Source organism: Scardinius erythrophthalmus (assembly GCF_964197995.2).
Source record: "Scardinius erythrophthalmus genome assembly, chromosome: 7".
Classification (NCBI taxonomy): domain Eukaryota; kingdom Metazoa; phylum Chordata; class Actinopteri; order Cypriniformes; family Leuciscidae; genus Scardinius; species Scardinius erythrophthalmus.
This window is the reverse complement of record NC_138227.1, coordinates 14,202,008-14,216,730: the sequence shown is the minus strand read 5'-3', so window position 1 is coordinate 14,216,730 and position 14,723 is coordinate 14,202,008. Positions and strand designations below refer to the sequence as shown.

Below are 14,723 nucleotides of genomic sequence, written 5' to 3'. Positions count from 1 at the left end.
CACTGAAAGTTCCTATAATACATGACCAGGCAGTAGTTTAAGATATTGAAACAAAATTAGGCCTATCTATTTTTGATCTGAATGCTGCTGTAAGGTATTAAAAAGATGTTATCTCTCGATTAAAGTTCAAGTTCCCATTGGTTTAGCTGTTCTACAAGTGCTCTTTTACATCAATGGAATTTATGAGGTATTATTGGATTATGCAACTAAGGCATGAGACTTAGAGCATGGATAACCAGACTCTATGTATTCTCGAGTGTAGTAATGCTTTTATATGTGCAATTAAGTTTCTGTAATAGCTAAATACAATTTCACATTATTTCATATGTCAGAATTCACAATGTTGAAACCCTGAATATGTAGCCCTGCCTATAAATTGCAGTCAACCAAGTGTGTCAAAGGTCAGTCAAGTCGGTCTGTCAAAGTTCACTACAAAGTTCAAGCCTATATTGCAATCGCTAAGAAATAAGAGATACGACGAAGATTGTCTATTGAAATGCTTCTAAACTGAAGCTCTCTTTAAATACGACATTGAAGACATTGCTGTGTTTCCATCACAGTTTGTTTGACTGCATTTAGTTATCCAAGAAAGAGAAATCTGGTTAGTTTAACTGAGTAGTTGTACAGATAAAGTTTTACATGTCGACATCACTTGCAACAACCCTTCAAGAATGGAAGATTCAGGAGAAAGAATTACAGCAGCTTCAGGTAGGATATTATCTTTCTGAATCTGTTCTTGCCCAAAAGATTCAGAACCAAAGACCTTACAAAATAACTGAACTTTTCTGTTGAAATAAAACATTTCTGTGTCCAGGAGACCCATCGGCTTTACCTGCAGAAGTTAGAGGAAGTCTCCAAACTTCAAAAAAGCTTTGCTGCCTCCATAACTCGACAGAAAAAGAATTTGAAGGACAATTTAAAGTCTTTGACTAAGTAAATAGAATGTGTTTTTATTTTGTCTTTTTTTTCTTTATGGTCTGTTATGCTGACTGTGATTGTAGCAATTTAATATACATTTCCTACTCTGAATTATAGATTTGATAAAGGACTGACTGAAGAGGAGAAGAATAAGGTGAAGGAGGTCAAAGGTCACATTCAAAATATGCCAAGCCTAATCTTTCAAATGGAAGCATTTCTTCCAAAGAAAAACGGGTACTGGAAGATTACTAAATGAGTCTGTTTCGCAAGGTTAGCTTTGTAGTTACAAGCTGAATGTTATTTTTGCTTGTCTTTTCAAGGCTTTATCTCAGTCTTGTCCTTGGGAGTGTGAATGTCAACCTTCCAAGCAAAGAGGCAAAGTAAGCACCAAATAAGATCTACTGAAATATATATATAAAATATATATCAATAGCAATAGATTTGTAACTTCATGGTAACTTCATTGCACACTACAAAAAATGTAAATATTTCAAACAAGATACATTTATTTTTCAGAATATTTTGAGGCTTGTTTTGAGAGTATATATATCTAGAATTAAGCTTGCACCATTGACAAATAATTTTTGTGTTACCAATTAAAAAACCCCAAATGTGGACGTTTAAAAAAACTACTTATTTATAGTTATTTGAATAATTAATATACAATAAATTTCTATTTATTTAAATTTGAATACAGTGACTTTAGAAGATGCACTGTAAAAATGATTGAACTTACTTATTGCCTTAAATTTAATGTAATTAAGGAGACTGGTTTAATCTAAAGAAACTCAAAATGATATATATATATATATATATATATATATATATATATATATATATATATATATTATCAACGTTTTTTGAAAAAGAAAACATTTTTGTGATAAATTATGAAAATTTTGCTTCTCATTTTATTGTCTTTTAGCTTATGTTTTATACTTATTTTATCATATGCCTGTCCACTTTGTAATGTAGAGCTGAATACAAAGATGAGTATGAAAGGTTCAAGCTGTATGTGACGGTGATTCTGTTCCTGCTGACCTTCATATGTCGCTTCTTCATCAGCTACAGGTAAGACTGAGTTTGCACGGGTCTGTCTGACAAGCCTTCCCTCACTTCACATTTCATGCTTGCTTTTGTGTCTGTAGAGTTTTCGATGCCCTTCTGAACTTCCTGTTGGTTTGGTACTATTGCACCCTGACAATCCGTGAAAGCGTCCTCATCAGCAATGGATCCAGGTCAGAAACTGTCAGATGAAACTTTAAGAGACTTTTCAGGTTTGAAGATGTGACATTGCTGCTGTCACACGAGAAACGTTTGATCAATGATGGATTTAATAAGCTCTCTCAAGGACCTATATGCTTTGATTTATATAGGATTAAAGGCTGGTGGGTTTTCCACCACTACATTTCCACCTTTCTTTCTGGGGTCATGCTAACCTGGTGAGTCATTTCAGACTATTCATTTCAGACCAAAGCCTTTATGTATAATGCATTATAATTTATTCATAATGTAAGTTATAATGAATTATATCTAGTGCTGTCAAATCGCTATAACATAAAAGTTTGTAAATACATATGTGTGTACACACATACACATACAAGACACACACACTTTTATGTTCGATGCAATTCATTGTGATTAATTGGTTTGCTAGCACAAATTATATATTTTCATAAATAATTGTGACCAAAGTTTCCTTGTTACATCTGAAATTGGTTGTTTGTCATGTTTTAATGCATAATATAAGTATTATAATGTATTATGACTGAGGTTACAACTCATGAGACCATACAATGCATTAAAAGGTGCATTAAAAGTATTATTAATCCATTAAATGCTTTTATAATGCATCATATATATAAAGGCTTTAAGTAAAGTGTTAAAACAACATTAAAAACACCATTATCATTTAAGAAGTTTGCCATAGCAACTAACTGAAAATTATAAAATGGCAAAAGCACATAATTACTGAACCATGAACTAAAAATAAAATGAAAACTAAGCTAATTTAAAATATTAAAACTACTATCTTTCACAAGGAATTCAGGAATAGGCACAATTTTATGTTGATATTAAATGCATCAGCACCAAAACAATGAATGATGATTTATGAATCGGTAAATTGCTGGTATTGATTTGCCTTCAAACAACAATTCTGTTGTATATGCAGGCCAGATGGTGAAACATACCAGTCTTTCAGGAACCAATTTCTGGCCTATTGTTTGTATCAAAGTAAGTTACAAGCCCTACATGCTAACACCACCCTATAAAACATCTGTTGCAGGAAAAAACCAACACTGTAACATTGAGAAATTCTGAAGGCAAACGTATCACTTTCTCTTTTAGGCTTTGTGCAGTGTCTTCAGTACTACTATCAAAGTGGGTGTCTCTACAGGCTAAAAGCACTAGGGGAAAGACACAACTTGGATTTGACTGTTGGTAAGGATTTCTGACTTGAAGAAAGTGAAAAGCTTTATGTCAATTTAAAGGGTACATAACATGCACAGTTTCACCTAATCTCATGTTAATCTTGAGTACCTATAGAGTAGTAGTGCATCTTTAATTTCTCCAAAAAGTGTTTAGTTTTATTATATTTATAAAAGAAAAATACAGCTTTCCGATTCTCTCCGGAAAAAGCCGAGGTCCTGGAGGCGGAGCTATAGAGTCAAGCGGTAGTGCTTGATTTCCAGCAAAAGACAGATCTGATCCAGTTGTACTTACATGACTGGGGTCTTTTATCACTGGGACCGCTCCACGTTTTAATAGCAAACGATTTGCAAATCCAGCGTCGACCTGGGCCTTGTTAATAAAACATTCGTCACTGAAATGACCAGAACACACAACCGCACTTGGTACACTCCGTTGCTGACCCGGAAAAACAAACTGCATCCACTGTTCCTGTAACACTGGGTTCTTTGGAAAGCTGAACACGGTAAGCTTTCCCTCACATCCAAAAACACACTTTTTTGGAGACATTCTTGAACAAATCCTATGCAGCACTGGCTGCCGATGATTTCCTGTTGAAGCGCGTTGATATGCGCGGTCTCGCTCTCCTCTGGTCGACGTGTGCGCGGGCGAGCTTTTCCGAGAGAAATGCTCATATAAGGAGTTCCACTCTCATCTACGTCATTAGATCCAAGATCGAAAAAAACCAGCCGAAACTTGTACCAACCCGGAAGCAAGATTTTCGGCACAGAAATTCTCCGTTATTCGTCCAAAATATTTTTTTGAAACTTTGCCCATGTTTAGCATGAGAATCTATCTCTTTAACACTGTAAACAACTCTGAATACATGAAACACCATTGTACCCCCCCTTTAAAGCTATAACATTCTTTTTGTTTAAACAGAGGGATTTCAGTCGTGGATGTGGCGGGGACTGACATTTCTTCTTCCCTTTCTCTTCCTGGGTCATGTAAGTATTTGTTTTTAATATTTCAGAATATAAATATATTCAAAGCATACTTAGTCAGATTTTAAAGAATAAAGCTTTGAAAATGGAACCGCATATCAAATGCCATATGAACAGTATAATCATTTTTGGTGTATATCTTGGTGAACACTGAATGTTGTGTATGTCTCATGCAGTTCTGGCAGCTTTGGAACAGTATTTCCCTGTTCAGAATGGTTCAGCTCCCTGAATGTAAAGAATGGCAGGTCAGTGTTATTTTTAGAGATCTTTCCACAACATCATGACACTGAAGTGATAAAATATGTCAAATTCACTATATACTTATGAACAAATCTGTTGAAAGTGTGATTTTGAAGTTGCAATCATCTTATATATCTTCATCTCTTTTCACTGTAGGCTTCCATGTGTGGCTTCTGCTTTCTGGTTCTGTTTGCGGGAAATTTTTTCACTACACTTGCAGTTGTTCGTCACAAACGCAAAACCCAGCAAAATACCAAGAGTCTGTGATTTTTTCCAAGCTTTCGTGTAAAAATATCAATGAAGACAACAGACGAGATCTCCCAGTTATTTTTGCAAAATAAGCAAGAATCTATAATAAAGTTGTTTGTTTATTTAAGTGAAATTTCCAAGCTTGAATAAACTATAAGAATGAAAAGTGTTATTTGTTTTATGTGAACTATAAGTTAATTAATTAAGACCAACAAATTAAATTATTTCAAAAATTATGATGTTAATTACAACATATTTACATTTATTTACAACCTAACTTATTTTTTTAAATTAATTATTTATATGATATAAACAAATTAAATGCATATTGTTATAATTGATTCAACCAATGAAAACTCACGTGGAGGACAACAACAACAACAACAACAACAACAACAACAACAACAACAACAACAACAGCAATTGTTGTAGAAGTAGTAGTAGTAATAATAATAATGATGATTTTTTTATTACATGATTCAAATAAATTATATACGTATTATTGTGATTAAAAAATTCAAACAGTGAATGCTCACTTGCGGAGTTAAATGACCTGAGATGACCTCATTTTCCCAGCATTCTTGTCATAACAATATGGCGGCGTCCTTCGGCGTGCAGCCGTAAAGAGAGCCAGATATTTATACGCGACAAATTAAGTTAGATATTTGGCTGGCTGATGTTAAATATTTATAAACAGTACTGTCCTGTTCGATAGACAACAGAAAATGTTGTTTTTAGCGGTGTTTTCGAGTTTGGTGTATTCTACAGTCGGCGCTGATTTGCAAGGTAACGTTAGGTTTATTTTGAAACGCATGGCTAATAATAACCCACATAATATGAGTTAAATTAAACTGCTAATCATATATAACAGTGTAGCCATGTTCTAGTATGCACATGCACTTATTTTTGCACGGTTAGGCTGTGTGTCAAAACCTAGTGAGCTCCCTACCTTCCTTACCAGTCTCGGCGTTTTTTAACGCGGCTATAATGGTAAACAATGCTGTTTAGGTAGGCGGCGTACTAGGTTTTGAGACATAGCCGTTCCATAACGATTGTCTATCTCATCAACAACTAATGTTGCTTATCGTGTAATTCCCGACAGGTCAAGTGCTATTAGTTTGCGCAAATCGTATTTTCTTGCATTCACAGGTGCTTTGAATGATGTTTGGGATTTCACTGAGAGTTACCTGCTGTCTGTGTGGCAGAACAGGTTTTATGTGTACACTACTGCTGCTGTTCTCATAGGAGTCTGGTGTATTGTCAACATGCTTTTCAAAAAGGTAATTAAGTATGTTTACGCTTAAAGATTCTCTGCTACTTAAAGTCTTTGTTAGGTTTTGCCTTGTAGTTTATAATGAACGCACAACATAACTTTGTCTTTTTCTTTTATAGACAAAAACGGTCAATCCATGGCCATATAAGTCTGCAAAAAAACACGAACTTTCACCTGTAAAAGAAAAGGTCATTCATGTTTCTGGGATCAAAGTCTTCTATGGATCACAAACAGGAACAGCAAAGGTATACAGTATAAAAAAAATATTATTATTATTTTCGTGAAATGGCCTATTTCAAAGAATTACATGCCAATGTGTGGTTTACTATTCTTAACTTTGCTTAGGGGTTTGCAAAAGAGCTTGCTGAAGACGTCAGCACTCAGGGGATCCAGTGTGAGGTTATAGATATGAAAGAGTATGACCCAGATGACAGACTGGCTGAGGAGGTGAGCATAGCTTGTTTTCAGTGTTATTTCACTGCCCAAAATGTGCTGGACTGGTCCCATACTGCATTTCAGACAGGAGGATCATTTTCAACTTTGAGGTAGTAGAAAAGGATTATTTAAACTAGAGGATTTGTCACGACTTTATGATAAGAATATCTCTTTAGGAATGAAGAATATAATAGGAATTACTGGGCGCTTCATATCTTTTAATTACCACTTACCACACTAACATTTAAAGGAAATATTGATATTAAGGCTGGCAGTTAATCGCAGTACTTCTCCCTGAGCGGAATGTAAAAAGATTGACCAGCGTTTTATCTCACTAGAACTTAAATAATTAAACCTCAAGAGTGTAAAGAGCAAAATATCATAATTTAATTTAAGTGTCCTTAAATGACTTCAGTACTGCCAGATAAAGGAAAAAACACAACTGATTCTAAAAAGTTTTTTTGATTGAATTTAAATGTGTCCGTTCTCACACTCTGAATCAGTGCATAGTTGAGCTGAATCCATCAATCACAGTGACAGGACAGCTCAGTTATATAGCATTATAAGTGATAGATCATGGTTTATTCATGATGTTTGCGTAACATTAGGTAAATCTCACAAATGGTCAAGAAAAGTCCAGATCATATTTTCCCCCCACCAAAAAAAGAAGTATTTTGGATAAATTAAACTAAGCTTACTGTAATACCATTACGGTAAAATTTTTATAACAATTGTATGTAGTCTACTGTAATACCATGGGAGAAAAATGTTCAAATTTTCATAATTCGAATTGAAGTGCCATTAAAACGTACACATCATGGCAGTATCTGTTGTACTGAATTTCATTTATAAAAAATAAATAAAAAATCGTTTTCTCCAGGCAGAGAAAACACACAAAAAAATGAAAAGTTTAAGTTTTAATTGTCATTAAAATGTCAAAAGGTCCTTTATAAATGATATTTTTACAAATATAAAATATAGTTATAGTGATTTGTAATATAAATGTTTTTCTTTTGATTTTAGGGCAATAATACCCAGTTCACCCATTTAGTATTTGGTAATCACTCTTGTCCATCTCAGAAATGTCTTCATGCTCCCATTTTCTTCTCTAGTGTACAAGCAAGATGATCTGTGTGTTCCTGGTGGCCACGTACACTGACGGACAGCCCACAGAGAGCGCCGAATGGTTCTGCAAATGGCTTGAGGAAGCATCCACTGACTTCCGATATGGGAAAACATACCTGAAGGGAATGAGATATGCCGTCTTTGGACTGGGGAACTCAGTTTATGTGGGCCATTACAACACCGTGAGACACGCCTGCATTTTAGCATCTGTTTTTAATTGGATTGTGTTGCATGAATCTTGCACTAAATATATTTTCTGTTTTCAGGTCAGTAAGAACATGGATAAGTGGTTGTGGATGCTGAGTGCCGCACGGATCATGACCAGAGGAGAAGGCGACTGCAACGTGGTGAAGAGCCGACACGGCAGCGTGCAGGCCGACTTTCAGGCCTGGAAATTGAAGTTCCTGAGCCGGCTGCAGGCCCTGGCCAAAGGGGAGAAGAAAGCCTGCTCTGGCAAGTGCAAGAAGAGCAGCTGCAAGAATAAGAAGAAACATAAGGAGGAGGCAGAGGACAGTCGCTCGCTCGCTGAGAAGAACAACTCTGAGGCAAGCCAGCCCTCCTCTCTGATGTCTTTGAACACATGTAGTCATGGTAACTGCTCTCGCACTGCACACCCAGAGAGCAGATTGTTCCTCTGCAGTCTGTGGTGCACTCTTGTAAATGGGATCTGAACAGCAGGGGTGACATTACAGACTTCTGAGGAGATTTTTATTCTTTTAGATGTCCCACTCATATATTTTACCTTTTGGAAACTTCGTTCTCATAAAGTTAAGCTCCTTTAATTCCCATTTTTCCCCTTTCCCACTGAAATTGTTCAGGTTTTCACGCCTGCGTTTCCACTGATTAGAGAGTCAAACAATGAAGTAACTGACTGTTACTACCTAATTTGTCCGCAGATAAACAGAGTGCATCCCTGTTTGTTTACAAGTCTATTAAAATGCACTTTATTAATCAAAGTTATTTAATTCAGCTTTAATGCAATCATAAGTAATTCTAACTAATAAAATTCACAGCTATCAATTCAAGCAAAGCATTTGTTCATATTTTATCGTAGACATAGTTACGAGTCATAGAAGATTAGAAAAATATATTTTAACATTCAGAATAATTCAACTCTGCATCTCTATGCCATCATTAGTTACATTTATCTGGACCAGAACCACATTTCTAAAAGTGGGACATCTATAGAAGGTGGGAGTTGAGACTAAAATATCATAGGCCCTGTTTACAGCTGGTATTAAGATGCGTTTTGGTCGATCGGATCACAAGTAGACGAGGGAGACACATATCCGTTTACACCTGGTGTCTCTTTTGTCCACTTTCAACCTCTTCTGTCCTGATTTCTTCAAGTGGAGGGTCTATGGTCGGGTAAATGAATGTTGTTGTTTTTTTCAGATCTTTTTAAGTCTAAAAGACAAGTAAGGGTTAGGGTAATGTTTACGCATTAAGTCAGTAGACGGAGAATAGACGAATTGAACACATTTGACCACATAAGCGTTTACACTACGAAAGCAATCCGGTTAGCGTTTTTGACAACCTCTGGAAGTGGTAGAAAGTGGACAAGCTCAAAACATTGTAAACCCTGGTATTAAAACACATCTTAATACCAGGTGTAAACACAGTCATAGAGGGCTCTATTGACATCACACCAACACCCGGAACACACCTAGTATTGTAGTAGTGACTTCCCACTTTTGATCCAACCAATTCCTAATGGATAAAATCTATCATCAATATGCTTCTGAGAGATGTTTAAGTTATTATTTTTTGTTTGTTTTTCAGGAGGAGCTGATGGAGTCCAGCAGTGATGCAGAGTCCTCCGCTGAGGAAGAGAAGTCTCATGGCTCCGTAATTGACATGGAGGACCTTGGGAATGTGATGAATCGTATGAAGAAAGCCAAGGTAAAAACAAAACCAGTTCCACTTTTGTCTACTCACAGTTTTTGCTCTATCAGAGGCTGTTTAGTAGGGGTTTAAAGGGATAGTTCACCGAAAAATGAAAATACTGTCTATATTTACTCGCCCTTACACCTCAAACCCATATGTTACTATTTTGTGTTCTGTGGAATACAAAGTAGAATCTGCTCGCAGCTCTTTTTATTATGAGGTAAACATAACGTTACATGATATACAGTATTGTTGACAAGCTAACGTCTTTCTGCGGTGGTATGACTTAATACATAATGATTTAAAGGAAATTTTTGTTCACTCAAATTTAAATTGTCAATTACTCACTTTAATGTTGTTCCAAACCCATGAGATTTTCGTTTATCTTCGAAACTACAAATGAAAATGTTTTTAATTAAACCACTGAATGTCCAAAAAACTACAACTTTGACACTTCAAAAAGTTCATAGAGACATTAAAAAATAAATCCATTTGAATCAAACGATTTAATCCAAGTTTTCTGAAGGTACATGATAACTTTATATAACAAACAGTTTTAACTTAGACTTTTATTCCTATACAAACATTGATCAATGCACATACATAGAGAACATCAAAAATGATAAACAGAAGCTCAACTGCACTTGTTTGATGCACAAGAACCAATGAAGTCTCTTCTGGCATCTCAAGCAAGTATGGTTGAGCTTCTTTTTACCATATTTCATGGACGTTTCTAAAAAAATTTGATCCGAATAAAGTCGCTCCATCATATAAAATGATCTTGTCTCTTGTGAAGACTTGTATTAAACCACTTGATTCATATTAATTTCTTTATGAATTTCTTTATCTCTTTAGCTTTTTGAATTCTCAAAGTTTTGGGTGAGTAGACTTAATGGAGGGGCAGAAATCTCTAGAATTTCATTTAAAATATCTTCATTTAAGTTGCAAAGATGAACAAAAGTCTTATGGGTTTGGAACGACATGAGGGTAAGTAAATGACAGAATTTCCATTTTTTGGTGAACTATCCCTTTAAATTTCCTTAATCAAATCTATCGTTTGGCTTCAGAGGACTTGGAATATAGCCTACAATTAGTATGGACCGCTATGAAGGTACTATTTTGGAGCATGACGTAATCTCTGTGAGCTGTCGGTATGTGGCAAGAGCTGCTTGAAGATGCTTCAAATTTATACTTGGGTTGGACAATTTATTATTTTTTTTACAACGAGCGGTTTTGGACTGACTTTAGGGTGAGTAAATAATGACAGAGTTAGGTGAACTCTTCCTTTAAAAGGACAGAGTGCTGAAGAGTCATCGGCAGTGGCTCCATTGAAGGAGACTGAGTGGCAGATGGTTTGCTACAGCAGACAGCAGCTCCAGCAGGCGCTGGGAGGACTTGCGTAACCGTGAACTGTGATCACTGACGCCCACTCTACAGGCCTGTGCACAGGAGTGATTCATGAGACCGAAGCGCATACAAATCTTCCCATACACGCGCATATGCACACTCTCGCATCCTATTCGCAACAGAGAGGCTGTGAGTGCTAGAGCCGAGAAGATCCCAACCCCCTTTTAATCCAGTAAGATCCCTTTATGGATGCATTCAGGATTGGATGCATGTTTAAATGGATTCAGAAGATGTGTTTGGAAATGTGGTTTGCTTCTCAAGCAATCAGTCAATTTTGATGTTCCCGATACAAAGATCAAATGAAATCCCAGAAGCTATGAATTTGTCTATGCTGGCAGACAATTACAGGAGAGAACAAATAGGGATATGAAAAATCCTGATGAATTTAATAGCATTATTGATTTATTTACTTAGGCTGTCAGTTTTTAATTATTGTAGTACAATTAGTTATCAAAAATGAAAGCATTTGTTTCAGAAACATCGAGACTACAGTGGAATACTGGGATTTTGAGACACATTTTACAAAGTTGAAGTACTTTGAACTTTTGATGTATTATCTCTAGGCGTTTTCACAACTAGTTTGTTTGAGTGCTTCAAGCTGTCTCAGGCCGATATAATATGAATATGCAAACACTCCAAATTATCTCAGACCTCCTAAAAGGACCCACAAACGAACCATACTTTTCCTTACATTTTTCCTTAGGGTCCTTTTGTGGCTCCATTTAGTCCCGTTTTAAAGGTGCAGTAAGCGTTTTCCCGAGAATCATCATTGAACACAGTTGATATTTGAAATCAACCCAAACAAACACATCCTTCCCTTCATTTCTCCACCCCCAAAATGCACAAACACGAACACGCAATGCAAGCGTGGATGTCTCTTTATCATAACAGAGGCAAAGCAAAATAAAGCTTTGCAAAAAATAAAGCAAAGATGATGAACGGACAACAAGGAAGAGCAAAACATGAACATACAGTACACAACAGAATTAAGAGTTCTTTGTCAATCACCAGCAGCACATTCTCAAAACTCACGTATTACTCGCGTATGGAGCAGAAACAAAGAAACCTCTGCATCTGTTTTCAGGCCTTCCCGCTTCAGTCTCTACAGTGTTAAAAACATTTCTAAAATTAACGCGGGTGCTAAAGCTCTTGCCTAGTGAAATTCCTCTGAGCTTTTCTCTTTTGTAATGTCTCTCAGCCATCTCTTTCTACACTTTCTACATTCTTCAAATCTCCATCTTGCTCGCTCTCTCTCCTCCCCCATCGTGAGTGGACACGCCCTCTACTGCTGATTGACTGTTGTTGTGCTCGGTCTGATCCACTTTCAACAGCGTTTTTAGAAATCGCTTACTGAACGTTTAAGTCCAGTTACATTGTGAACAAAAAACACTGAGTTCACTTGCAGCTAGTTCCCATGCTGGTTCTCTGTAACTGAGCTGGGTTTGGTTCATTTGCATGTGTATGTGAAAACACCCTTAAAAACACTGAGCTTATGGCTCAAACGGCCAAAGATCCTTAGGTAAATTTGATGCATGTGAATGCAGAACTGCAACAATCCAAAAATGTGCTTATAGTAGTTTATTTGATTTAAAACTTTACTTTTAATTAATTGGGAACCCAAATAGTTAAAGACATCATTAAATTAAAGTCATTTAGGTTGATTGTCATTTTTAGCAAATTGCGTGGAAATGATAGAAGGTGAGGTTTCTGGTTATATTGTGAATGATTCATTGTTATTTCAAAGAGAAAAAATCAATTTCATCGAAATGATCGTAATGACTTTTCCCTCTTAACCAAGTCTGGATGGCCAGGCTAAAAAAATAACCAGCAATATAGGTAATCATCTGAGGTCCAGTCAAAAGATAATGGATAAAATGTTTCTCTGTATGCGTTTATTTCTGAATATATTGCTGTACTCTAAAACTTTCATGTTAGAAGTTCGATGCATTAGGAATTTCATGTCTGAGAGGTGAAGTGTGTCCTTTCTGTGTCATTGTCACAAAACAGATTTGCAAGAATATCCAGAGGTTTTCTGAATGCTCATCCCATCTGCCATTAGTCAGCCAATCAGATAGTCTCACTCCAAGCTCGCAGCCTCGCACCATTGGTTGAGCCAGTATCGCTGTGTCAGGCTGGTCGGGATGATTTAATTTGATGATGTAATTTTTGATAACGCCACAGTATGCCACTTGTTTCTGAATATTTAGCTGTGATGGGATGTATTTTAACATAAAAGACACTTAAATTTTGTTTTTAGTTTATTGACAGAAGTATTGTCTACCTTCTACTGTTTGTGTGAGTCAATGCTCCACCAAAAGTCACAAACCTCTAATAACCCTTATGTTCAGCAAATGCCATTGGTACTCTTATGTAAACTGGTTTAGTTTTTCATCTTCACGCTCTCCCAGAGCAGTTGCGCCTTTAACTCGGAGGAGAAACACACCATTACTTTAATACTCTGGTGACATGATGCATCTATCAGTTGGTCATCTGCTCTGCTCTCTGTTTGATTTTGCTGTAGTTTATAATTGTTGTCATTTAAGAGCAGTGAATACATTTTGAAAGGGTTCTTACAATAATGTAAATTTTCTCAGCATATTATTTCATATTAGATAATATGCAAAATATAATTAGATGCATGCATAATTCACATTCTTAGTGGTGAATAATTATGTATTAATGACACTGGAATAATGACAACTGTTTTGAAATACAGAGTGTCTAGATTGTGTAGATTTGGGTCTTGCGGGTGAGGAATTACTCTGCTTTGGCTCCAGATGGCATCAGAGACATATTGTATCTTGGCTTTACTAATGCAGACTCCTGACCTTGCATTCCTGTATGATCTGCACTGCTTTAGTTGTGATATTTTTTCATATAAAAAGAAAATAATTTCTATTTATGAGTTTATTTTAAAATAATTGGTCATCCCAGTTTGAGGTGCTTAGATGAAATGTAATCCATTTATAGGCTTGTGTGTATGACTCTGTGGCAGTTTCTGCATTTCTTGGAGTGGCATGATGTGGGTTACATTTGGCTCAAACACTGGCGTGAGTTTTGAGAAGGTTTGTTCTACCAGTGAAACCTTTTACAATAAATGTTCATATGGGCCTGCTAGTGGTGCAGAATTTGCACCTTTTAAAGACTCCCTTAAAGGCCATCTATGTACCGGTATATATATTTTTTTAAATGTGTCTCTTCCGTTTACCAGGGCTGAATTTTTTTATTAAAAGTAAAATCGGTAAGGTTGTAAAAAAGTATTACAATTTAAAATGACTGTTTTCTTTTGTAATATATTTTAAAATGTAATTCCTGTGGTGGCAACAGTGGTGGTTTTCAGAATCATTACTCCAGTCTTCAGTGTCACATGATGCTTCTGATTTGTTGCTAAAGAAACATTTTACATTAGAACAGTGTTTATCTGAAATGGATATCTGTTGTAACATTATAAATGTCTGTACTGTCATGTTTGATCAATTGAATGCAAATTAATTATCAATTCCTTTAAAACATACATTGCTGTTCAGTCAGTTATATAGTTATATATATACATATATACATACACACACACACACACACACATACTTTTTTATTATATATTTTAATTAGGGGTTCAAGCACGAAGTGCTGAAACCCTATTGTAATTGTACTGATTTTTATTAGGGGTTCAAGCACGAAGTGCTGAAACCCTATTGTAATTGTACTGATTTTTATTATTATTATTATTATTATTATTATTATTTTCCCCTTAAACGCATCGTGCAGACCAAACCGTA

At 35.8% G+C, this 14,723-nt stretch overlaps 2 protein-coding genes across 2 annotated transcripts; both read left to right on the top strand.

The window, feature by feature from the left end:
* Positions 1-639: 639 nt before the first annotated feature.
* Positions 640-4,982, top strand: tmem120ab (transmembrane protein 120Ab; the record flags this gene model as incomplete). Its single annotated transcript, XM_081370594.1, has 12 exons — positions 640-708; positions 815-933; positions 1,036-1,152; positions 1,239-1,298; positions 1,894-1,989; positions 2,067-2,156; positions 2,295-2,360; positions 3,092-3,153; positions 3,268-3,360; positions 4,270-4,334; positions 4,508-4,576; positions 4,728-4,982. 12 exons carry the CDS (start codon positions 640-642, stop codon positions 4,836-4,838), a joined length of 1,017 nt encoding a protein of 338 aa, XP_081226720.1. The 3' UTR covers positions 4,839-4,982.
* A 408-nt stretch (positions 4,983-5,390) lies between these two features.
* On the top strand, positions 5,391-14,453 carry LOC308694033 (S-adenosyl-L-methionine-dependent tRNA 4-demethylwyosine synthase TYW1-like). The gene is made up of 8 exons (XM_081371274.1): positions 5,391-5,606; positions 5,970-6,100; positions 6,213-6,338; positions 6,439-6,540; positions 7,641-7,835; positions 7,920-8,198; positions 9,436-9,555; positions 12,955-14,453. Exons 1-8 carry the CDS (start codon positions 5,546-5,548, stop codon positions 13,057-13,059), a joined length of 1,119 nt encoding a protein of 372 aa, XP_081227400.1. The 5' UTR covers positions 5,391-5,545; the 3' UTR covers positions 13,060-14,453.
* Positions 14,454-14,723: the final 270 nt, after the last annotated feature.